General features: G+C 34.5%; 1 protein-coding gene across 3 annotated transcripts; it reads left to right on the forward strand.

The window, feature by feature from the left end:
- The first annotated feature begins 21,141 nt into the window (after positions 1–21,141).
- LOC101251191 (uncharacterized) lies at positions 21,142–23,873 on the forward strand. Of its 3 annotated transcripts, none has more exons than XM_004240805.5 (2): positions 21,142–21,275; positions 21,928–23,873. In XM_004240805.5, the coding sequence occupies exon 2, from the start codon at positions 22,028–22,030 to the stop codon at positions 23,687–23,689; it is 1,662 nt and encodes a 553-aa protein (XP_004240853.1). In that variant the 5' UTR covers positions 21,142–21,275; positions 21,928–22,027; the 3' UTR covers positions 23,690–23,873. The 3 variants fall into 3 exon arrangements, with proteins under 3 accessions (XP_004240853.1, XP_004240851.1, XP_004240852.1); XM_004240803.5 differs by having other exon boundaries at positions 21,193–21,307; XM_004240804.5 differs by having other exon boundaries at positions 21,230–21,542.
- Positions 23,874–24,855: the final 982 nt, after the last annotated feature.

The raw sequence follows: 24,855 nt of genomic DNA on the forward strand, positions 1-24,855 counted from the left end.
TGGACACAAATTGATTTTCAAAGAAAATCAATTTTGTCATCAATAGGATCAACTAGTGTTGGTACTTATACTTAAACAATATATTATTTCTAAATTTAAAGGTAAGTGTCAACACTAGATGGACACAAATTGATTTTCAAGGAAAATCAATTTTGTCATCAATAGGAGCAACTATTGTTGGTACTTAAGCTTAACAAACAAATTTTTCAGTAATTGGAGCAACTTGAAAACCATATCTCAAATTCATAAATATTGAATGTTAACTTCAAACTCAAGATTACAAAAAGGGGCAGTATCAGAATGTGAAATCAATTGAAAACCAACAATAGAGCCGGAACCATCTCTCTCAGGACCCAAAGGAAGCCCTTCTGACACTTTCTTATTTTCAGCAATTGATGAACCATCTGAAACTAAACTTGTAACACATAAAGATTGAACCTTTCTGTTTCTTCGTCCCTTCAACAACCAAGAAAATCCCAATCCTACTTGTCTTTCTATCCTCAAGAAAAAAGTTAACACTAGAACTAACTTATTTTCAATGAACTAGTTTGTTCAAAAAATTTACCTGGAGTCAAAGGGTTGGGAACGCTGCTGCTGAGGCCCGACTGCAAATGGCGGAGATGGAGGCGGCGCGACCTCCACCTGCTGAGGCTCGACTGCAAATGGCGGAGAGCTGGAGGCGGAGAGAGGAGATGGAGAATGGAGAAGACGACGGGGGTGATGGAGAATGGAGAAGACGACGATGGAGATGGAGATGGAGAAGACGACGCTGGAGAGAGGAGACGGAGAAGACGACGCGGAGAGGAACGATGAGAGAGAGAGGGACAATGACAGAGAGAGAGGGACGACGAGAAAGAGAGAGGGAAGAAAGAGATAGCTATTTTAATTTTGGCTAGGTTTTTTGTTTTGTTTAAGAGACCTCATGAGGTCTCTTATTTTTTAACTCTTTAATTAAATTAAATTATTATTTTTAATTTAACAAGTATAGACCTCGTGAGGTCTCTAATTTTATGATAATTAGATTAAAAATTTAAAAAATTTAAATAAGTCAGGTAAAAAAAATAATTCATTAAATTGACCTCACGAGGTCTCTCCTACATTAAAAAAAAATCAAAAGATATTAATTCAAATAGCGATCTCATGAGGTCTCTTATTAAAGATCTATTTTTGAGATCTCCTTTTATAGGTCTCTTTTTGACCTTTTTTAGTAGTGTCCCAGTCGAGGACTTTATATACAAAATGGTATAAATATAATTATTCAATTTACTATCGGGTTATCGGTTAACCCATTAAGAAAAAACTTTAAACCTTAAAAACCAATAACCCGATAACAAAAAAATCAAAACCGTTATCAAAACCACTAAACTAATAACCCAATACTATAAACCAATAACTTTTCTATCGATTCGGCTTATCGATTTTGAACAGCCTTAGAGGAAAGTATAAGAATTATTAATTAATGTAAGAAAAACCAAGATATAACCTTATTAATAGAATCGTCTACCTTTCTGACCGTGTCAACAATGTCAGCAAAGCTACAGCTAATTAAGCTAACAACCCTTCATCTTAGAATATATTATTTATTATTTATTTAGTTATGACAGAACGACAAAGATAGAGATACAATTTACAAAGCACGGTACCACCAAAGTTTTGTTGAGTTGTAACAATAATTGTATTCAAGTTAAAAAAAGAAAAAGTTGAATCCTAAGTTCAATAATAAAATCAACATTCAAATATTAATTTAACTTAAATTTCAACTTCATTAAAAACTTGTCTTTTTCCAATACTCGAGATTCAATTTTTATTCAAATGCTCCATTTAAGAATCGAACAATCTACATTAGATTGAAAATTCAATTCAAAGTTCTACAATCAATAAAACAAATTACTTTCTAGAAGGTTCAGTTTCAATTCAACAATAATTTAAAAAGATTCAATTTGACTATCATTCCTCCATAATTTGGTCATATTTCTTAATTTTTACATTCATAAGCAATACTTATAAGTGCAAATGTTGTTAATAGTCAATAATAATAAATGCACAAGCTCTAAAACATGCTTCATATTTACAGAGAGGCAAATAACTATGGAATATATTTTTCTAGTTGCTCGAAGAGAACATATTGATTAGGGTCCTTCGAGATGGCTCAGTTGATTTGGAGGGTAGTTATCGACACGGATGATTCGGGATCATCCCCTCAATGCCTTTTGAGTCGAGCATGTTGTATAGGGCTTGTCTAGTATGGTTTGCAGGCTATTACACAGTGGGGGTTACCCAATGCGCACAAAGTGCTCACCACAGAGCTCAGCGGCCCGGGGGATTTACCCAGTGAGCACAAAATGTTCACCACAGAGTGCTCACCCAAAGGGCAGAGGTTGTTGCGATTGCGAATTATCTTGGGATTCCAAAAAAACATATTAATTAGGAACTTAACAATCAAATTAACAAAATATTTGAGTAAAATCATAAGTAGATAAGTAATTGTAAGAATTAAAAAAAAATCTCAAATACTTGGAACCAAGAATACAAGAAAAATTAAATCTAAGTAATTCAATATATAGTTTTGGAAACAAGAATATAATACTATAATCGAACAATAATTAAAACTTTATAATCGACGATAATACAAGTAAGAACGAAAAATAATTTTAATACGTATAATGGAATTGAAATAATAAAAAAAGTAGAAAGAAATGCTTCTGGGGTTGGGCGGCGGATTGATAGACGGATGAAGGAGATGCTCAAACTATACCTCTCAATGAAGAATAAAACAGCTGATGTTCACTTATAAAATCCAACAAGGTTGGGATAGAATCCACAAAAAAATATTATCAGAACAAATAATCTTTAATTTCAAAAGATTTTAACAGAAAAGTTTGTTGTTATTAATAAGAATGTGAAACTAAGGTTGTGAATTTCCAGTTTAAATCGTAACATTAAATTAATTATTTTTATGAAATTGTAGTTTTGTAATATTTGTAGTAAAACGGTCAACCTTCTTAAATTACAACTAGAGTCCTTCCGATCCATCTAGAAGTTATCACCTTAAGAGTTTATTTTGAAAAGTCACATGATAATTAGAATTGTTGTAATTAATTACTAAGGTAATTAAATAGTAATTATCAGTCTAATCATTACATAACCTAGTAATTACACTAATCTATTTGTTTGCTACACTGTAATTACAATGTAATTACATATATTGTTTGGATGCACAATTGCAATCCTAAGATTATGTCAAATTTTAAAAATAAAAGTTAATTATTTAAAATTTATATGAGACAAATAAAAAACTTTATAACTATTATTAAATTAAATATTTAAGATATATATTTTCTTTGAAAATATATATATTAATAAACGTAAACGTATGTTCTTAAGTAATAATCTAATATTATGAAAAATTAACTGATTTATATTTTGAAATTAATATATTTCAATTAGATTAATCATAAAAATTAAGCACAACATTTCTATGAGCATCATTAAATGCATGTTTGACAAAAAAGATTAACATTATAAATGAAATATCATAAATTATTAAAATATTTGACAAAAAGATAATCTATCTAAGTCTAAAAATAATAAATGACTTGCAATGTAAAGTCTCAAGTGAATACCACTAAAACAAATGAAACTAAAAAATATAACATAAGTTCTAAATTCAAAACAAAAAATTTATCATATACTCTTATGTTAAATTTCAACATAACATACATAAAGATGATATAGAAGAGTAGGAAGACACAAGTTTATAATCTTACTCAACAATGAATTCTACTTTAATTTAAAAATTAGAATATTAGCAAAATTATGCTAAGAAAATAAATAAGCATGGCATAAAAACAGGTAATACAAAAAATCTCATAGAATCACATGAAGTAAAGGTTGAGAACGAGAAATAGATGAAATATGAGTAATATCCAATAAAAATAAGCTTTTAGAAATTTTTTGAATGATAATATTTTTTTTAAAAAAAATAATAGAAATAGAAAATAAATTTTTAAAAAAAATAATAAATTAAATAATAATCATTTTTGAATTACACCATGAAATTACCAATAATTCACAGTGAATCCTTTGGAATCAAAAGGTATAATTATCCATGTCAAATACACACAATTACATGTTGATTAACCAACTAAATAGGTCAGACAATGTAATTATACCAAATTCAATTATCAGGATGACTTTCCAAACAATCTCTAAGTTTAATACCTCAGAAGTTAGAAAGTTGATTTGAAAAGAAAGTTACAGAAAACTTTGTTGGTGCATATTTGTTCGAGAACAAGTATAGATCGTACTCAGTTCTATGACCCATAAATGACTGTCATAGATGAGATCTTGAAAATATGGAATATGACAAGTCTTGGGCGGAGTTTTATGCACCAAAAGGATAGTTCATGGACTCTTTTGCGGATTGTGTATAGTGTTTGTGAATGGAGTTCCAAACGTGGGAATATTTTGTACCTTGGATGGCACGGCTAGCTTGCATGGGTCGTACAATGGTTTACGACTCGTGGTTTAGTGTTGTAGTTATTGTCAAAAACTTGGGACTTTCCATAAGTTGGTGCTCGACTGACCAATACGGTCTGTAGAAGGAAATACAGACCATACTTGGCCATCAGTAGTTCCACGCCTAAGGTCCAGTCATAAAGTTAAGGCATAATGTACGAGCGATGTTTTACGACTCGTATAAAGGGTACCAACTCGTGGTCTTGGTTCGTAATTTTAATTTAGAAACTTGGTTTTCAGCAGTTGGATCTACGACCCACCAGTACGACCTGTGATATTCTATACATCCTTAGATGAGTTCTAATAGTTATTTTTCAGGGTTAATTGGATCTTTTCCTCTCCTCTTAATTCTTAAACTACGTCGTTTTAGACTATTTCTAATCCATATAACTGTTTTTACGCATCAAACCCCTCCATTGTCCTGAATCCTAGGATCTCAAGTCTTCTTTTCCAAGAATCTCAAGATGAATTACAATTTTTGAAGCTCCTCGTCTCCTCTTTTAATTCCAAAGTTAAGGTTCAACAATGGATTCCTCTCCATTCATTGAGTTTCAAAGAAACCTCAAATTCTCACCCAAATTCTAGTGTTTCGTGATTTATGTATCGATTCAATTGGAATTGAATTTATTTTTCGTAATGGATTTCACAATGCATGATTTGACGTAATTACATTTTTTTCATGATTTTTTTACATGACCTCATGCTATATATATATACTTTATGATCATGAACTAAGCTTGAAGATATGCATGCATTATGAATTGAGGAATTTATGAATCAAGGATGCTTTTAGATAAAATATCAAATATGTTTTATGAAATTGAATGCTTCTGATTGAAATAATTCTTATTATGAAAAGATGATCATGATTTAGATGCTTAAGTAAGTGTCTCTTATCAGTACGATATGAAATCATAGTTTTAACGAGTTATTCTTGAAATATGAAGTTATGATTGATTTGGTATTATTAGATTCTTACCATTTCAAGAAGTATGAATATGATATAATTATACATGTTTCCTTTAGGATTTACTTAGCACTGAGTGGACTTTGCGATAGAGGTTCACCTGCTAGTAGAGACAAGCTTTTCTGGTACCAATCTTCTTGTCTCATACCTACGTGCCCCGTAAGATTTAGTCTTAATTCACTCTACCTAGTGAATCCACTTAAAATTAGTGATATGATCCTTACTTTGGCAAGTAGAAAACTTTCTTTTCGATGTGAAAGCAACACACCGAACTCCATGTTATAATTCACATAGTTTATGTCGATTAACAATATCTCCTACAACAGTTTAACTATAATTTCCTTTTATAATTTAAGCTTATGTATGATTTCCAAAATATTGCATGAACCTTGTATCATGTTTTACGGATTCAGCTCATTAAATCACAATATTTTTACTTGGTCATGCATTATTATGTTTTTTGATTCATCATGATGTTATGTCTTTAGTCATGCATTTATTCTCATACTCAGTATATTTCAAGTATTGACACATATATTTATTGTGCTTATATTATCTTATAATATAGGCTCTGATGCTCTTCTATCCGAGCACGGCTAGTATCAGATTGATCAGTTATGTTCAGAGCCAATGAGTCCTCATGGATGGGGGACCTTACCTTTCCACCACATGTCTTTATTGTTTTATGTTATTTCAGTTTTAGATTTGTTTTGTGACTGGGGTTTGTCCTAGTCACACCTATTAGTAGAGGCTTATGTCAGACTTAGTATTTTTCGCGTATGAAGTCTTTTGTACTCTGATTTTATATCATATTGTGATGAAACTTTTTGACACTAACATTCTGATTTTATGATTCATTTTTTTATGTTGTTTTCATAGTGTCATGGTTATGTCAAATGACTTGTTTAGAGCTTTTCACAATGGGGGTAGTCTTAGGTCATGAAACTAAGTCCTTGCAATACGGGGGTGTTACTTTAACAATTGTTAACCTAAGTCTCAACTATATTTTCATCATAAGTTCTTAAATCGTTAGATGAATTAGTAGTCCCCGTTTCCATACTTAGTTCTTCTTCCTCATCTTAACTTCTTTTCTGCGCAAGTAAATAATGCATGCATGTTCTAATATAGGCCTTCGTTAGATTACATACAAAATAAAAGAACTAACCACACCCCTAAATTACCGTGAAAAATTTCTATCTATGCAACTATCACTTTGTCAGAGTCCGGAACCTAAAGGGTAAAAAAAGTTTATAAAAATTTCAAAAGGGTACATTAAAAAAATTTCTAATCAAAAGGGTAAAATCGCTATTGACATAGCGGTTTATTTTAACACTGCTACCAGATGAAAATCGCTACCCCTGCAACGTTTTTGCAATTTTTTTAATAAAAAAGTTCAAAATCGCTGCTATGGCAGCATTTTGATTTTTAATAAAAAAAATTTTTTAATTGGAAATCGCTGCCTTGGCAACAATTTTCCTTAATTTCTTTTTTTTTTAAAAATAAAATTGGTAGAATTTTCTTTTTTGAGAAATCGCTGCCTTGGCAGGGATTTTAGTGGATTAGAAATTATTTTTATAAGACATCGCTGCCGAGGCAGCGATTTTAGAGGATTTATTATTATTATTATTAGTTGAATATTTTAACATCTTTGAAATTGTAAGCACTGCCTTGGTAGCGATTTTTGTGATTTTTTAAAATAAATTTTTATCAATACTTTTTAATTTTTATTTTTATTTTATAAATATTCTAGTCAATTATTATTTTAAATCATATTATACTTTTTATGTTCTAGCCAATTTATAAAATAAAATACAAATTTAAAAAGTATTGACAAATTTTTTTAAAAAAAAGAAAAGAAAAAAAAGATCACAATGCTGCCAAAGTAGCGACTTATTTGTTTATTTTTAAAAAATGCAACTCAATATAATAACTGTCTTGGCAGGAATTTTCAAAAAAAAAAATTCTAACTTTTTTTCTTTTGAAAAAAGAAATTAAGCAGCGATTTCCAATTAAAAAAAAGATTTATTAAAAATGTTGTCATAGCAGCAATTTTAATTTTTTTTAAAAAATAAATTTGCAAAAACTACTGCAGGGGTAGTGATTTTTTTTTTTAAAAAAAGATTGATCTGTTAACGGACGTTAGAATAAATCACTACATCAATAGCGATTTTACCTTTTTAATTTTTTAATATACACTTTTAAAATTTTTATCAACTTTTTTTTCCCCTTTAGGCTCGAGACTCTACTTTGTCATCCCTCTTTCAGGACTCCACAACTTAGTTATGGGTTAGTTACCCATAAAAAGTGGAGCAATTAAATTATAAATAAAATAACTCATGTTTGCGATAATAAAAAAAAATCAAAGGATTAACTTTATTACTCACAATTAATAACCCTAAAAAATGTTCAATAGCTTCAAGAATTCAGACTTTAATATTCAACAACTCCTAATAAAATCCTAAAATTTAGATATTCATAGTTCCTAAAAATACCAATCAAAATTTGAAATAAAACAAACTTAATTTCCACAGCGATGTATATAATTTTTTTTGAATAAAATAAAAGGAGATACCCAATATCTATCATCGATGGAGAAATATATATATCAAGCGAAGAAACTCTAGATTTGAAAAGCATCAAAACAAAGAACAAGTGATAGTAATATAATAATGGGAAAATTTCATATATGGTAAACGGATGTTATGAAATTACATTCAATGGGTATAGTTTACATAATTACATTTCATGTTTAGTTTGTTAGGTGACTCTAAATTTGTATAAAAAAAATTTTAGATTAAATTTATGCAAAAAAGTTATTTTTCAATAAATGGTAACAGTAGCACAAAAGATGCTAACAATAAATTCACATAATCCCATGATTTAAGCAAAACATTCAAAATCATATATTTCCCTCAAAAAAGAATTCTAAAGCTATAGAAAGACAATAACAGTTCAAAATCAAATATTTTTTTATTTTTTTTTTAGATAAATCTATGAAAAACACACACACACAAAGATATATTTATATATAAATTGATTATATTGTATATATTTGCGAAATTGTATTTAATTTTTATACAATATTTGTGTGTAATTGATTTTTTGTTTTAAACTGTATATGACCATCATATATTTTTTTAATTTTTTTTGGGTAATCTGTTTGTATACAATATTTTATTATGTTCCTATTTTTTTTTGTATAATTCTAGGAGTTTGTATAATGTACAATAATTTTGGTATATATATTATAGTTATATATGTGCATATGTGATTTCATGTTTTTATTTAATTTTTTTAAAAATATTAATGATCAAACTGATTGTATATAATATTCATTTGTTAATTGTATATATAGTAAGCTTGAAATATGTTTCTATATTTGAGGGTGTGACGTTTATATATACAATATTTTATTATGTTGATAATTTTTTGTATATATCGACGAATTTGTATAATGTATTATAATATTATAGAGTGATTTTAACAAATTTCTTTATACAAAATTAAATAATTATATACAAATAGCTATTGCCTCATAAGACTTTGTATATGTTATCTTAATATACAACCCACTATATACCTAACTTTAGTAATTGATATACAACTAATAGAATATACAATTAAAAACTGTTTCATAATACTTTGTATATATTAACTTAATATACAAACCACTATATACATAACTTTGTAATTTGTATATAAATTACACTACCTGATGTTCTCGATATTCTTCAGATTTGTCCAGTTCTGATGAGACAGATTCAATCTCTTCTGAATCAATGTTTATGACTTTTCTCTTACTTCCACCTTCAACAATTTTAATGCCGCTAGATTTCGCGTTGTTGATGACTTTATGAATTGTCATTGGGTCATTTTTTTCATTGATATCAATTCTTCAATAGATTGTTCAACTTAAACTTGTTTATGTTTTGCCATATACCCTACATTAACCCAGAATCCCGAGTTAACCCAATTGAAACGAAGGTGGATTATCAACAACATTAACATGCAATGACATACCTCTCGTAATCCTCAAACATGGGCAGAAATCATCTTTTCTGATTTTGAAAGACTTGTAATCTGATAAGTAATAAAGATTTTTAAAAAAAATATGAAAAAACTAACAATCATACTACATATACAATTGTTATAGAAGGAATCAAGAAAAAAATATTGAAAGTGTAACGACCTGTTTAGTCGTTTTGAGCAACAGATTTTATTTCTGAAAAAACTGGCTGAGACGACGGAACCCACGACGGACCGTCATGGGCACGACGGACCGTCGAGGGTGTCTCGTTCCAAAATATTTAGAATTCAGGAAATTGGATACTGAAATCAACTCTCTGAACTTCGTAACGGAATGGCAGGACGGACCGTCGTGGGCACGACGGACCGTCACAGACCATTTAATGGAATGGAGTCTCTGAACTCTGTGACGGAGCAGCAGGACGGACCGTCGCAGGCACGATGGCCCGTCACAGGCTGCGTAATCCCAGGCTGGGTCGGATTTCTTTAAATGTTTTAAGGGACGTTTTGGACTATTCCTGCTTATAATTATAAAGTTGGTGGTTGAATATTAATAATCCAATTTCTTGAGGGTTAAAGGAGATAACCTTAAATTAATTAGTGGGTTATTTTGTCATCTTTCATACTTAATTATATGTTAATTAGGGTAAAAGAAAGAGGGTTTGAATAAGAAAAATAGAAAGAACAAAGAGAGAGAGAGGATCGAACGAGAAAGAGGAGAAACGAGAAGAAGAACAAAGCTTTGGGAACTTGCTTGCTTGATCACTAATCTTCGGTGGAGGTAGGTTATGGTTTTTACACTATTCGTAGTAAACTCTTAATAGCGAATGATATGTATTGGGTAGTGTTGTAAACCCTTCTATATGCTTAATTGTGTGTTTGCATGTTGTGATTATATAATTGTGATAAAATAAGCATGATGAAGCTATTGAATCCTAAATCTTGAAAAAGAAACCCTAATCTACTTTGTTAATGATGATGCCTTGGTATAAAAGAAGGCTTGATGAACGAAAGTAGTGAGATTAGGGGATCGGGTGCCACGTTCCGGTACCAAGATAGTATATGAGGATCGGAGTATCACGTTCCGACACCAGGATAGAATATATGGATCGGGTGCCACGTTCCGGTACCAGAATAGTATATGAGGATCGGAGTGTCACGTTCCGACACCAGGATAGAATATGGATCGGGTGCCACGTTCCGATACTAGGATAGTATATGAGGATCGGGTGCCACGTTTCGGTACCAGGATAGTATATGAGGATCAAAGTGTCACGTTCCGACACCAGGATAGTATGATGAGGATCGGAGTGTCACGTTCCGACACCAGGATTAGTAAAGAGAATGAATCTTGAAATATGTTAATATACTCAATTTAATGAACCTAAATACCAAATGAGTATGATGGGGAGGCGTGAGTCCTCATTGATGAGCTTGGTGTTATGACCAAGGGTTATGGTAATTGTAAATGCCGCATGTTGAGTATTGTAGTTGATTTTATGATATTATCTGATATATACTGTCTTCTATTTTGAGTTGGCCGATGATATCTACTCAGTACCTGTGTTTTGTACTGACCCCTACTTGTATGTTTTCTTTTTGATTATTTGTGGAGTGCAGCAAACGTGCCGTCGTCTTCAACTCAACCGCAACTCTAGCCAGTCTTCATTACACCGGATTTCAGGGTGAGCTAACGCTTCTAGCTTGGACTGGATCTTCCTCTTCATGTCTTGATGCCTTGAAGTTCTGGCATAGACTAGCTATTATTTATGTTTAGTTTCTTAGATACTCTTAGCTTTAGTAATTTGAGGATAGATGTTCTTGTGATGATGACTTCCAGATTTTGGGGATAATAATAGTTGTTGAGTTTTTAGAAGTTATTTAATTGATTTCCATTAATGAGTTTAAGTCTTCCGCATTATTTTCTGTTATTATTGGTAAACGATTGGGGTTAGATTGGTTGGTTCGCTCACATAATAGGATAAGTGTGGGTGCCAGTCGCGGCCCGATTTGGATCGTGACAAACTTGGTATCAGATTATTAGGTTCGTTGGTCTCATCACACAAGAACGAGTCTAGTAGAGTCTTGAGGAACGGTAGGGGGACGCCTTTACTTTTCTTTGAAAGGCTATAAGACTTTAGGAAAATTCCATTCTTTCTTTCTTTCATGCTATTACTTGGATCCAATTGGTATCTAGGTGATACAAATTGGTATCTGACCATCTTCAATCTATTTCGCAGATGGTTAGATCTAGAGCAACGACTGCGCCAAAACCAACACCGGCAAGACAAGAAGCGTCTGAGCCAGCCACTGGGGCTGTAGCTCGAGGAAGAGTAGCGACAAGAGGCCGTGGTAGAGGTCGTGGGAGGACGTCCTCTAGAGGAAGAGAACGAGCACCTAGCCCATCTGATACTAGGGCGGTGACTCCTCCACCGACTGAAGAAGTAGTAAGGGAGGGTGAGGAAGGGGAAACTGAGCAAGTGCAGAATGAGAAACTACCACCCCAACCTACCCCAGAGATGATAAATCAGGTTCTTGCTTATCTTAGTGGGTTATCTGATCAAGGTCAAACACCTCCAGTGTTTTCTGCACCAGCACCTCAGGTTCCAGAAGTACAACAAGTAACTGTTGCGGCTCCCCGCATGGATGTTCCATTGGAAATAGGCACGTTTCCTCGTCTGACTACAGGGCCTATAATGAACAAATGATCAGCATGAACTTTTCAGTAAGTTCTTGAAATTGAAACCTCCAGTCTTCAAGGGTGCTGAATCTGAGGATGCCTATGATTTTCTGGTTGACTGTCATGAGCTACTACACAAGATGGGTATAGTAGAACGGTTTGGTGTTGAGTTTGTGACTTATCAGTTTCAAGGGAACGCCAAAATGTGGTGGCGGTCACATGTTGAGTGTCAACCAACAGAGGCACCACCTATGACTTGGGCATCATTCTCTAGCTTGTTTATGGAGAAGTATATCCCCCGGACCTTGAGGGATAGGAAAAGAGATGAGTTCTTGAGCCTAGAGCAAGGTAGGATGTCGGTTACTGCATATGAGGCTAAGTTTCATGCATTATCCAGGTATGCTACCCAACTTTGTTTCAGTCCACAAGAGTGGATTCGCCGATTTGTGAAGGGGTTGAGGTCAGAATTGCAGATTTCGGCCTTACAGGTAGCGGCTACGGCAAAATCCTTCCAAGAAGTGGTAGACTTCGTGATAGAGGTGGAAGGAGTGAAGCCAGATGACTTCACCATGGCATCGACATCAAAAAGGTTTCGAAAGGGAGGTGAGTTTAATGGTTCTTACTCTAGAGGACAGGGTTCAGGAGGTTACTCAGTCCGACCAATTCAGTCTTCACTACAGACTGTAGTTGGGGGTCCACCTCAGACCGGTCAACACTTCTCTGAGAGACCTATGCTTGAATCTAGAGAATGTTATGGATGTGGGGAGACTGGACACATCAAGAGGTATTGTCCAAAACCGAGTTATAGACCCCCAATAGCTAGGGGTAGAGGTGGTCATGGTAGAGGTCGTTATTCTGGAGGACGTGGTGGCCGAGGTAATGGTGGTCATCAAAACGGTCGGGGTGACGGACTAATGGGAACTACTGCAGCGCAACCTGTTAGAGGCCACGGACAGACTGGTGATATGACCCATTGTTACGCTTTCCCTGGGTGGTCGGAAGCGGAGACATCAGATGCTGTTATCACAGGTAATCTTTTGGTTTGTGATTGTATGGCTTCTGTATTATTTGACCCTGGCTCTACATTTTCATATTTATCTTCCGCATTTGCTAATGGTCTTAATTTACATTGTGAATTGCTTGACATGCCTATTCGGGTTTCTACTCCGGTGGGTGAGTCTGTGATAGTTGAAAAAGTGTATAGGTCTTGTTTGTTGACTTTTGTGGGGAGCAACACTTATGTAGACTTGGTTATCTTAGAAATGGTTGATTTTGATGTAATTCTGGGTATGACTTGGCTTTCTCCGAATTTTGCGATCTTGGATTGTAATGCTAAAACTGTGACGTTAGTCAAGCCTGGGACAGATCCGTTAGTGTGGGAGGGTGACTACACTTCCAATCCGGTTCATATCATCTCCTTTATTCGTGCTAAGAAAATGGTTAGTAAGGGTTGTTTAGCGTTCTTGGCACATCTCAGGGACGATACTACCCAAGTACCTCCAATTGAGTCGGTCTCGATAGTTCGTGAGTTTTTAGATGTGTTTCCCGCAGACCTTCCGGGTATGCCACCGGATAGAGACATCGACTTCTGCATTGATCTTGAACTGGGTACTCTCCCCATTTCTATACCCCCTTATAGAATGGTTCCCGCGGAGTTAAGAGAGTTAAAGGCCCAACTTCAAGAGTTGTTAAGTAAAGGTTTCATTAGACCAAGTGCATCCCCTTGGGGTTCTCCGGTGTTATTTGTGAAGAAGAAGAATGGGAGTTTTCGGATGTGCATAGACTACCGGCAGTTGAACAAGGTAACTATTAAGAACAAGTATCCCATTCCTCGCATTGATGACTTGTTCGATCAGTTACAAGGTGCTTGTGTCTTCTCTAAGATTGACTTGAGATCCGGTTATCATCAATTGAAGATACGGGCAACGGATGTGCCAAAGACTTCTTTTCGAACTAGGTATGGGCATTACGAATTTGTAGTAATGTCTTTTGGTCTTACGAATGCCCCTGCTGCTTTCATGAGCTTGATGAACGGGATTTTTAAGCCATATCTGGATTTCTTTGTGATCGTATTTATTGATGATATATTGGTATACTCAAAGAGCAAGAAGGAACATGAAGAGCATTTGAGAATGGTATTAGAAATGTTGAGGGAGAAAAAACTTTATGCCAAATTCTCCAAGTGTGAGTTTTGGCTAGATGCAGTGTCCTTCTTGGGGCATGTGGTTTCTAAGGATGGGGTGATGGTGGATCCTTCTAAGATTGAGACAGTGAAGAATTGGGTAAGACCTACTAATGTGTCAGAAATACGGAGCTTTGTTGGTTTAGCTAGCTATTACCGTCGATTTGTCAAGGGATTCTCTTCCATTGCTTCCCAATTGACGAACTTGACTAAGCAGAATGTTCCATTTGTATGGTCGGACGAATGTGAGGAAAGCTTTCAGAAGCTCAAGACCTTGTTGACTACTGCACCAATCCTTACCCTGCCAGTGGAAGGTAAGAATTTCATTGTCTATTGTGATGCATCCTATTCGGGTTTGGGTGCAGTGCTAATGCAAGAGAAGAACGTAATTGCTTATGCTTCAAGGCAATTAAAGGTGCATGAACGTAACTATCCGACCCACGATTTGGAATTGGCCGCAGTTGTGTTTGCATTAAAGCAATGGAGGCAATATCTATATGGAGTTAAGTGTGAAGTATACACGGATCATCGTAGCCTACAGTATGTCTTTACTAAAAAAGATTTGAATTTAAGACAGAGGAGATGGATGGAACTACTGAAGGACTACAATATCACTATCTTGTATCATCCGGGAAAGTCTAATGTTGTGGCAGACGCCTTAAGTAGAAAGGCAGGGAGCATAGGAAGTCTAGCTCACTTGCAAGTTTCTAGACGTCCGTTGACTAGAAAGGTTCAGACTCTGGCTAACGACTTTATGAGGTTAGAAGTAAATGAGAAGGGAGGATTTTTGGCCAGTGTGGAGGCGAGATCTTCTTTTCTTGACAAGATCAAGGGAAAACAGTTTGATGATGAGAAACTAAGCCGAATTCGGGATATGGTGTTGCGAGGAGAGGCTAGAGAAGCAATAATGGATGAGGAAGGTGTTTTGAGGATTAAGGGAGGGGTATGTGTGCCCCGTGTGGATGATTTGATCCACACTATTCTCACAGAGGCGCATAGTTCCGGATATTCTATACATCCTGGTGCAACCAAGATGTACCGTGACCTAAAGCAACACTTTTGGTGGAGTAGAATGAAGCGTGACATTGTTGATTTTGTTGCCAAATGTCCAAATTGTCAGAAAGTAAAGTATGAACACCAGAGGCCCGGAGGAACACTTCAGAGAATGCCCATTCCTGAATGGAAGTGGGAGAGAATTGCAATGGACTTCGTGGTTGATCTTTCAAAGACATTGGGGAAGTTTGACTCTATTTGGGTAATTGTGGACAGATTAACTAAGTCTGCGCACTTCATTCCAGTCAAGGTGACCTACAATGCAGAAAAGTTGGCCAAAATCTATATCTCAGAAATCGTTCGATTGCATGGAGTTCCACTCTCCATCATATCAGATAGAGGTACGCAGTTTACTTCTAAGTTTTGGAGAACATTGCATGCTGAATTAGGTACTAGGTTGGACCTTAGTACTGCATTTCACCCTCAGACCGATGGTCAGTCTGAGCGAACGATTCAAGTGTTGGAGGATATGCTTCGTGCATGTGTGATAGAATTTGGTGGTTATTGGGATAACTTCTTACCCTTAGCGGAGTTTTCATACAATAATAGCTATCACTCAAGTATTGATATGGCTCCTTTCGAAGCATTGTATGGGAGGAGATGTAGGTCTCCCATTGGGTGGTTTGATGCATTTGAGGTTAGACCTTGGGGTACTGACATTCTGAGGGAATCGTTAGACAAAGTGAAATGCATTCAAGGAAAGCTTCTAGCGGCTCAAAGTAGACAGAAAGAGTATGCAGATCAGAAGGTTAGAGACTTGGAGTTTATGGAGGGTGAACAAGTCTTACTGAAAGTTTCGCCCATGAAAGGGGTGATGCGGTTTAGAAAAAGAGGTAAGCTAAGCCCAAGGTAGATTGGACCATTTGAAGTACTTAAGCGAGTAGGGGAAGTGACTTATAAATTAGCCTTGCCCCCAGGACTGTCAGGAGTGCATCCGGTATTTCATGTGTCTATGTTGAAAAGATACCATGGGGATGGAAACTACATCATTCGTTGGGATTCGGTTCTTCTCGATGAGAATTTGACTTATGAGGAGGAGCCTGTTGCCATTCTAGATAGAGAAATTCGCAAGTTGAGATCAAGGGAGATTGCATCCATCAAAGTTCAATGGAAGAATCGACCAGTCGAAGAAGCCACTAGCGAAAAGGAGGCAGATATGCAAGAAAGATACCCACACCTGTTTACAGATTCAGGTACTCCTTTTCGCCCTTGTTTTTCTTCTTGTGATCGTTCGGGGACGAACGATGGGTAAATTGGTATTTATTGTAACGACCTGTTTAGTCGTTTTGAGCAGCAAATTTTATTTCTGGAAAAACTGGCTGAGACGACGGAACCCACGACGGATCGTCATGGGCACGACGGACCGTCGAGGGTGTCTCGTTCCAAAATACTTAGAATTCAGAAAATTGGGTACTGAAATCGACTCTCTGAACTTCGTAACGGAATGGCAGGACGGACCGTCGTGGGCACGACGGACCATCACAGACCCTTTAATGGAATGGAGTCTCTGAACTCTGTGACGGAGCAGCAGGACGGACCGTCGCAGGCACGACGGCCCGTCACAGGCTGCGTAATCCCAGGCTGAGTCGGATTTCTTTAAATGTTTTAAGGGAAGTTTTGGACTATTCCTGCTTATAGTTATAATGTTGGTGGTTGAATATTAATAATCCAATTTCTTGAGGGTTAAAGGAGATAACCTTAAATTAATTAGTGGGTTATTTTGTCATCTTTCATACTTAATTATATGTTAATTAGGGTAAAAGAAAGAGGGTTTGAATAAGAAAAATAGAAAGAACAAAGAGAGAGAGAGAGGATCGAACGAGAAAGAAGAGAAATGAGAAGAAGAACAAAGCTTTGGGAACTTGCTTGCTTGATCACTAATCTTCGGTGGAGGTAGGTTATGGTTTTTACACTATTCGTAGTAAACTCTTAATAGCGAATGATATGTATTGGGTAGTGTTGTAAACCCTTCTATATGCTTAATTGTGTGTTTGCATGTTGTGATAAAATAAGCATGATGAAGCTATTGAATCCTAAATCTTGAAAAAGAAACCCTAATCTACTTTGTTAATGATGATGCCTTGGTATAAAAGAAGGCTTGATGAACGAAAGTAGTGAGATTAGGGGATCGGGTGCCACGTTCCGGTACCAGGATAGTATATGAGGATCGGAGTGTCACGTTCCGACACCAGGATAGAATATATGGATCGGGTGCCACGTTCCGGTACCAGGATAGTATATGAGGATCGGAGTGTCACGTTCCGACACCAGGATAGAATATGGATCGGGTGCCACGTTCCGGTACCAGGATAGTATATGAGGATCGGGTGCCACGTTCCGGTACCAGGATAGTATATAAGGATCGAAGTGTCACGTTCCGACACCAGGATAGTATGATGAGGATCGGAGTGTCACGTTCCGACACCAGGATTAGTAAAGAGAATGAATCTTGAAATATGTTAATATACTCAATTTAATGAACCTAAATCCCAAATGAGTATGATGGGGAGGCGTGAGTCCTCATTGATGAGCTTGGTGTTATGACCAAGTGTTATGGTAATTGTAAATGCCGCATGTTGAGTATTGTAGTTGATTTTATGATATTATCTGATATATACTGTCTTCTATTTTGAGTTGGCCGATGATATCTACTCAGTACCTGTGTTTTGTACTGACCCCTACTTGTATGTTTTCTTTTTGATTATTTGTGGAGTGCAGCAAACGTGCCGTCGTCTTCAACTCAACCGCAACTCCAGTCTTCATTACACCGGATTTCAGGGTGAGCTAACGCTTCTAGCTTGGACTGGATCTTCCTCTTCATGTCTTGATGCCTTGAAGTTCTGGCATAGACTAGCTATTATTTATGTTTAGTTTCTTAGATACTCTTAGCTTTAGTAATTTGAGGATAGATGTTCTTGTGATGATGACTTCCAGATTTTGGGGATAATAATAGTTGTTGAGTTTTTAGAAGTTATTTAATTGATTTCCATTAATGAGTTTAAGTCTTCCGCATTATTTTCTGTTATTATTGGTAAACCATTGGGGTTAGATTGGTTAGTTCGCTCACATAATAGGATAAGTGTGGGTGCCAGTCGCGGACCGATTTGGGTTGTGACAGAAAGCCATGAATTTGGCGGTTACCTACGAAAAGCGGAAGAACATCGGAGAGAGAAGGTCAAAATTTTTTCAATGGAAATTCAAATTAAAAGGGAAGAGTAATTTTAGGAAAATATATGGAATGAGCATAGGAGAGATAAATTTAATATTAAATAAAATTATATAAAAATCTTTGAATGACTATTTTTATTCTGTATACAAATAGATAGTGGTCCCATTAATTATGACAAAAAAATTAAAACTATATTTACTGACCGTAAATAAATTAAACTATACCCTTATTAACTAATTACATAGGGATGTTTGCCATCCCATGTAATTTTTCCTATAATAATTGATACGATAGATAATTAAATGAGCTTTAGGGTCATATATATATATATATATATATATATATAAGAAAGGATCTGAAAAATTTATGGAATATCAAATTTTATGGATCTGAAAAATTTATGGAATATTTTTTACCCCGCACTATTTAATAGTGTATTTTAAAGGCATATATGTTTCCACATGGACACATTTCTATTTGTAATTATGTAATGTAATATTTTTTATGTCTATATGGACACATATATACCTTTAAAATATAGTATTAAATAGTGCATGGGGTAAAAGGTCCTTTCAGAAGTTTAGTATCGTAACATCGATTTCGATCAAAATTTGAATATATTTCATATATATATATATATATATATATATATATATATATATATATATATATATATATATATATATATATATATATATATATATAACGGTTAGACAAATTTATATTATTTAATTACTCATCATAGTTATAGTTTGCTGTAATTATCACTCACGACTAACATTATACATTAATTACATGAATGGTGTTGAGTTTATATGATTAGTCACGTTTACTATTCGCGAAAATATACAAATACATATGTAGAATATACAATTATCTAACAGATATACATATACAATTCACCTTTCTCTTACTCTTTTCCCTAACTCTCCTCTCTCTCCCAGTCTCGTTCGCCTCTCTCCTCCATATAACATGTAGCTATATATATATATATATATATATATATATATATATATATATATATATATATATATATATATATTAAATGAGGCTTTAGGGTTAATGATAATATGTTATGTAGTATGCACTCTATATACTAAGGAGTAAAAGTGTAAGTATTTTAACTCTTAACGAATAAATAGTTTACCAATAAAAAAATTAAGTAATCTATTCTTACATCGATAAATCGTTAACTATAAAAATTTAATTATTCACCAATCGTCTAGCCAATAACCTAATACCAATAAGTCAATAGGTCAATTTTACGATTGACTTTTTTATTTTATTTTATAATTTGATTACAAAACAAATTTAAATTGATGTGGCTGAGCGTGACGACCTGACACAGTCACATACAAAAGTGATGTCCTTCATTTTCAATAGATCATTTACGAGTTTAAGGCTTGATATTTAAATTGCTTTGGCATAAAATTCTTTACTTCCAAGTTGATTTTTCTTTTTGATATAAATTTGAATTAATTCAACTTATAATGAATGTCCAACCTTTGATAAGAAATATAGGAAAAATAACATAAAATAAAGTCTGATATTATTCGGCCTAACACCGAATTAAGAAAAAAATAGACATGTCAAATTAACTCGTGGAAGAAACATAGAGTTGAGAATAATCAATCACACGCTTTGTGATGGGTAATGAAGACCAAAATGTGGAGACTTCATTGGCACCTCCATTCTCACTCATTCGGTCAAATATTAATGTTCATTTTTTCAATTGATATATTTATTATATAAAATAATAATTAATGTTGAACAAAAATTGAAAATAGACTAGTGAAAAAAAATTAAACAAGTAATTAGGAATAAAGGAGTAACAAGTATTTTCTTTTGAGCAACTTTCACGTTTAGCAAATATTAAATCATATTTATATGCTATAATAATAATTTGCATAATTACGTTACATAACAAAATTTATATTTGGTATGAACATTAGATTGTATAAATCACTGGGAACATCAGATTTGTATAAAATCGCTGGTAGCCTCTAATCTGTATAAATCGTTGACAACCTCTCGTTTGTATAAATCGCAAGCAGCCCCTCAATTCAATTTTATGTTAGTATATCTGCATAAAATTTAAATTTGTATACAATTGAATCAAAATAAAAACATTTGTATATCAAGTCTCTCTCTCGCTTTATAGAAGCACAAATTATAAATTGTTTTTTGTATAATATGTGTTTGTATAAAGCGAGAAAGAAAAAAAGACAAAGAGAACTGGGCAGGAAAATTTTAGTATTGTATAATTATAGGTGAAGATATATTATTTCCGTGTGCATATACAATTTTCTCTCTCTTTATATAAACAGAAACATAATTTATACATTTGTATTTGTATAATTTGAGAAAAGCAAGGGAGAGACCGACGAGCGAGAATTTCTGGAAGAAAGATAAATGACAATAGTTTGGTACGAGTTACAGTTAAATCAAAGTGTGATCATACTATTTAATTTGAATTAATAATTTTCTATTAGATGTAATTTTTCTTTTTTTATTGGAAGTATTATAATAATTCAATTGGAAAAGGAGAATGATCAATATTTTTTACCATAAAAGCATTGGAGTATTAAATATGTTACATGATTTTTTATGCAAGGATGTTAAATAAAAAAAAATAAATATAAATGTAGTATCACATGTAAGAGAAAATTATTTGAACAAGGTGAGCGCTTTCCTCTTTTCCTTTTCTGATCGGTTAGTTGCTTAGATGCTTTTCATTTTTCTACTTGTATACTACTCATTTGCTTTATTGTATTGTTTATCTTCTCTTTTGGCATATCCCTGTTCCTTCATATGAAGTAAACCCACAAAAATTGAAATATGCTTATTGTTAAAATTGAATTGAAGCTTAGGTTAATGGAGTACAAACCAGAAAATTAAAACTTCAATTTTTGATTCAGATTACGATCATCTCTATGCTGTTTTCATGGTATGTTGACTTCTTTGTCTTATTAGTTATTTCTCTACCAACTTTGGCCAGTTCCCTGATTAATACTCATTTGCTCATGTTTGTTTTTTTTGGAAAAAAAATTGGGGAATTGAACCCTCATGTGAAAGTTCATGTAGTCAATCAACTGGGCTATTAAGATTCCCAGACTTATTGTTACTATTATTTTTTAGTTTAGTTTCTATATGTCTATGGTGTGAGAGTGAGATTTAAGGAAATTCATTTAGCTTATTTTATGATAAGTTTGTAGGGTTTTTATGTGTTTTAGTTTGGTTAACCTGTTTGCTTGGTCTTGTAACTAGCCAGATCTCTTTTTTTTGTACCAGAAATGTGGAAGCGTTTGATTATTAGCTTTCTTAATTTTCAGATTTAGATGCTTGTTTTGTTCGCCCCCATTCAAGCGGAAAAGCTGTAGATAATGATCTGTAAAGTTTAATATTTTGACTGTGAATCCAAAAAAAATTCAAATGGCATCTGTTGGCAATGGTGAACATCCTGGTATTGTTGAGGAACCTATGAGCAAGGCTCATGTACCTCTGAATGTTTCAACATCTCAAAGGGGACTTGTAAGTAATGAAAATTCTCAGAGCCATTTCCAGGATAGTACTCTTGCTATTCCCAAGAGGCTAAAGTTCCTCAACTTTGGTAATTTGGGTTCTCCATCGTTAAAGTTTCAACAGATAGCTGATCAAAGAGATGATTTTTCTCGAACTGTACCTTCTTCTAGCAGCCTTCATCTCCGTCAACGTATTACTAGACTATTTTCACGGAAATTGGATTGGCCAGCTCTTAGGAAAATGTGCAAAGAGTGGTTCAGAAATCCGCTGAATATTGTACTTTTTATCTGGATTGTATGTGTAGCTGTTTCTGGTGCAATTTTGTTTCTTGTGATGACGGGGATGTTGAACCATGCCATCCCTAAAAAATCTATGAGAGATACATGGTTTGAAGTGAATAACCAAATTCTTAATGCATTGTTTACTCTCATGTGTCTATACCAGCACCCACAAAGGCTATATCACTTTGTTCTTTTAATGCGATGGAGGCCAGAAGACATTTCCAGGCTGAGAAAGGTTTACTGCAAAAATGGAACTTATAAGCCCCATGAATGGACACACATGATGGTGGTTGTCGCATTACTTAATCTCAACTGTTTTGCTCAATATGCTCTGTGTGGGCTTAATTTGGGTTACAAGAGGTCAGTAAGACCAGCTATTGGGGTAGGAATATGTATCTCAGTTGCAATTGGTGCACCTGCCATTGCTGGAATTTACTGTATGCTCAGCCCTCTAGGAAAAGATTATGATACTGAGTTAGACGAGGAAGCACAACTTCGAACAACAGCCGAGAGCAGCAGTGCTAGCCAACTGAGAAGAAAAGCATTGGAAAAGAGATTTTCTTTTGCATCAGATGAAGGGAGACTTGTTGAAACTAGACCACAATGGAGTGGAGGCATTCTTGATTTTTGGGATGATATTTCTTTGGCATATCTCTCTTTGTTCTGCAGTTTTTGTGTTTTTGGTTGGAATATGGAGAGACTTGGGTTTGGAAATATGTATGTTCATATTGCAACTTTTCTTCTGTTCTGTATGGCTCCTTTCTGGATCTTCAATTTGGCTGCTGTTAATATTGACAGCGATACTGTCAGGGGGATATTAGGAGTTACTGGGATTTTTCTTTGTCTGTTTGGGTTACTGTACGGTGGCTTTTGGAGGATTCAGATGAGAAAAAGATACAATTTGCCTCCTTACAATACTTGTTGTGGTAAACCTTCTGTTGCTGACTGTGCACTATGGCTTTTCTGCTGTTGGTGCTCTCTTGCTCAGGAAGTAAGGACCGGAAATTCCTATGACATCGTGGAAGATAAATTTTGTAGGAAACTAGATGAAAGTATGTCACCATTGCCTCGTGAGGATGGGCTATATAATACTTCAGGTCCTCCTCTTGCAAACAACTCCTCTTCACTTCCAATTATAAAAAGCAGAACCCCAAACCCCAGCAGATTTGCAGATGAAGTTCATAATCATGATAGACAGCAACCCTTCGTGGAAGATGAGTCTCATACAAGAGGTCAAAATGCGATAACAGTACCACCTACTCCTTCAGTTATACAAAGAGAAGATGCGTAGCAAAACAGTTTTGCCGTGTTGTGACAACCTGAACCATAAATTGTAAGCTTGCCTGCCCAATTTTCATTTTAGCTATAGGTATTTTGTATTTCTACATTTTAAATATGTTGTACAAGTGTTGGTTGTGATCATCATGTTTAAATATTATTCTCTTTAATATTGTTGCAGTACTCTGTTTCTTTGACGTTTTTAGTCAGTGTTTTTATGCTTCTAGGCAGCCCGTTTAACTTATTTTGATCAGTGAGGCCCGCTTTTAATTGGTCACTCAGGTGAACAATCTTTTCACTTAATAAGGCATTATGATGATGAGAAATCCCATTCTACAAAAACTTCTTTCAGTTTACTCTTGTTGGGACTTAGGAGGAGTTGTTGTTACTCTCGAATCTGGTATACAAGATTTACTTCCTCATCTCCCTTATGGTGCCACCTTATTAGAGTTGTTGGGAAGATAATTGGCCCCTTTCTTTTCTTAATCCTTATAAGAAGGACCTTCGTTTGATGAACGTGAAGAGAAATAATGGAAGTGAGGAGTTTTTGAAAAAAGACTTGCTTGAGAAGATTGACTTTGATATGCTGAATCAGTGAAGAAGATTTCTCTCAACATTATGATATTATAAAGTACTAAAGTAGTACTCCCATTTTGTTCTATATGGTGTGTTTGACCGAATACACTTCGAATTAATAGGCGAAAAAATTAGTTTAAATAGAAAGCGTCCTATCGAAGTCAATATTCAAATAGTTAAATAAGTTAAAACTCTTAAAAGTTCTGAAAGTTGTATAAAGTAATTTTAATTAGTGGAATGACGTCAAATATTACGCAATATTCCAAATGGAAAGAACTCATATATGGATCAGAGTGGAGAGAGTATTAGCACAACAAATGTTAGAGTTGTGAGAGAAGGGAAAGATCGGTATTTAAAGGAATGGTCAAGTAATATGGGACAGACAAAAAGGCATGCCATGACAACTAATTTAGAACAAAGGGACTATAACATAACTCAAATAGATTTAGTTTATCCTTTTTTGGCCATCTTATATGTTAGTTCTCTAATATGCATAATGTTGCTGATATGCCACGGCAGCTTCTGTTCTTCTACTCTGAGGTGATGTTCCAAGGACTCGTATTTTCCAATTTCTTTTAACTATTAGTATAACTTGAATTTGTG

Source organism: Solanum lycopersicum, chromosome 6 (assembly GCF_036512215.1).
Source record: "Solanum lycopersicum chromosome 6, SLM_r2.1".
In the NCBI taxonomy this organism is placed as follows: Eukaryota; Viridiplantae; Streptophyta; class Magnoliopsida; order Solanales; family Solanaceae; genus Solanum; species Solanum lycopersicum.

Bases quoted from the DNA above. Each gene is read 5' to 3' on its own strand.
- LOC101251191 (XM_004240805.5), top strand. From the start codon at position 22,028: ATGGCATCTGTTGGCAATGGTGAACATCCTGGTATTGTTGAGGAACCT.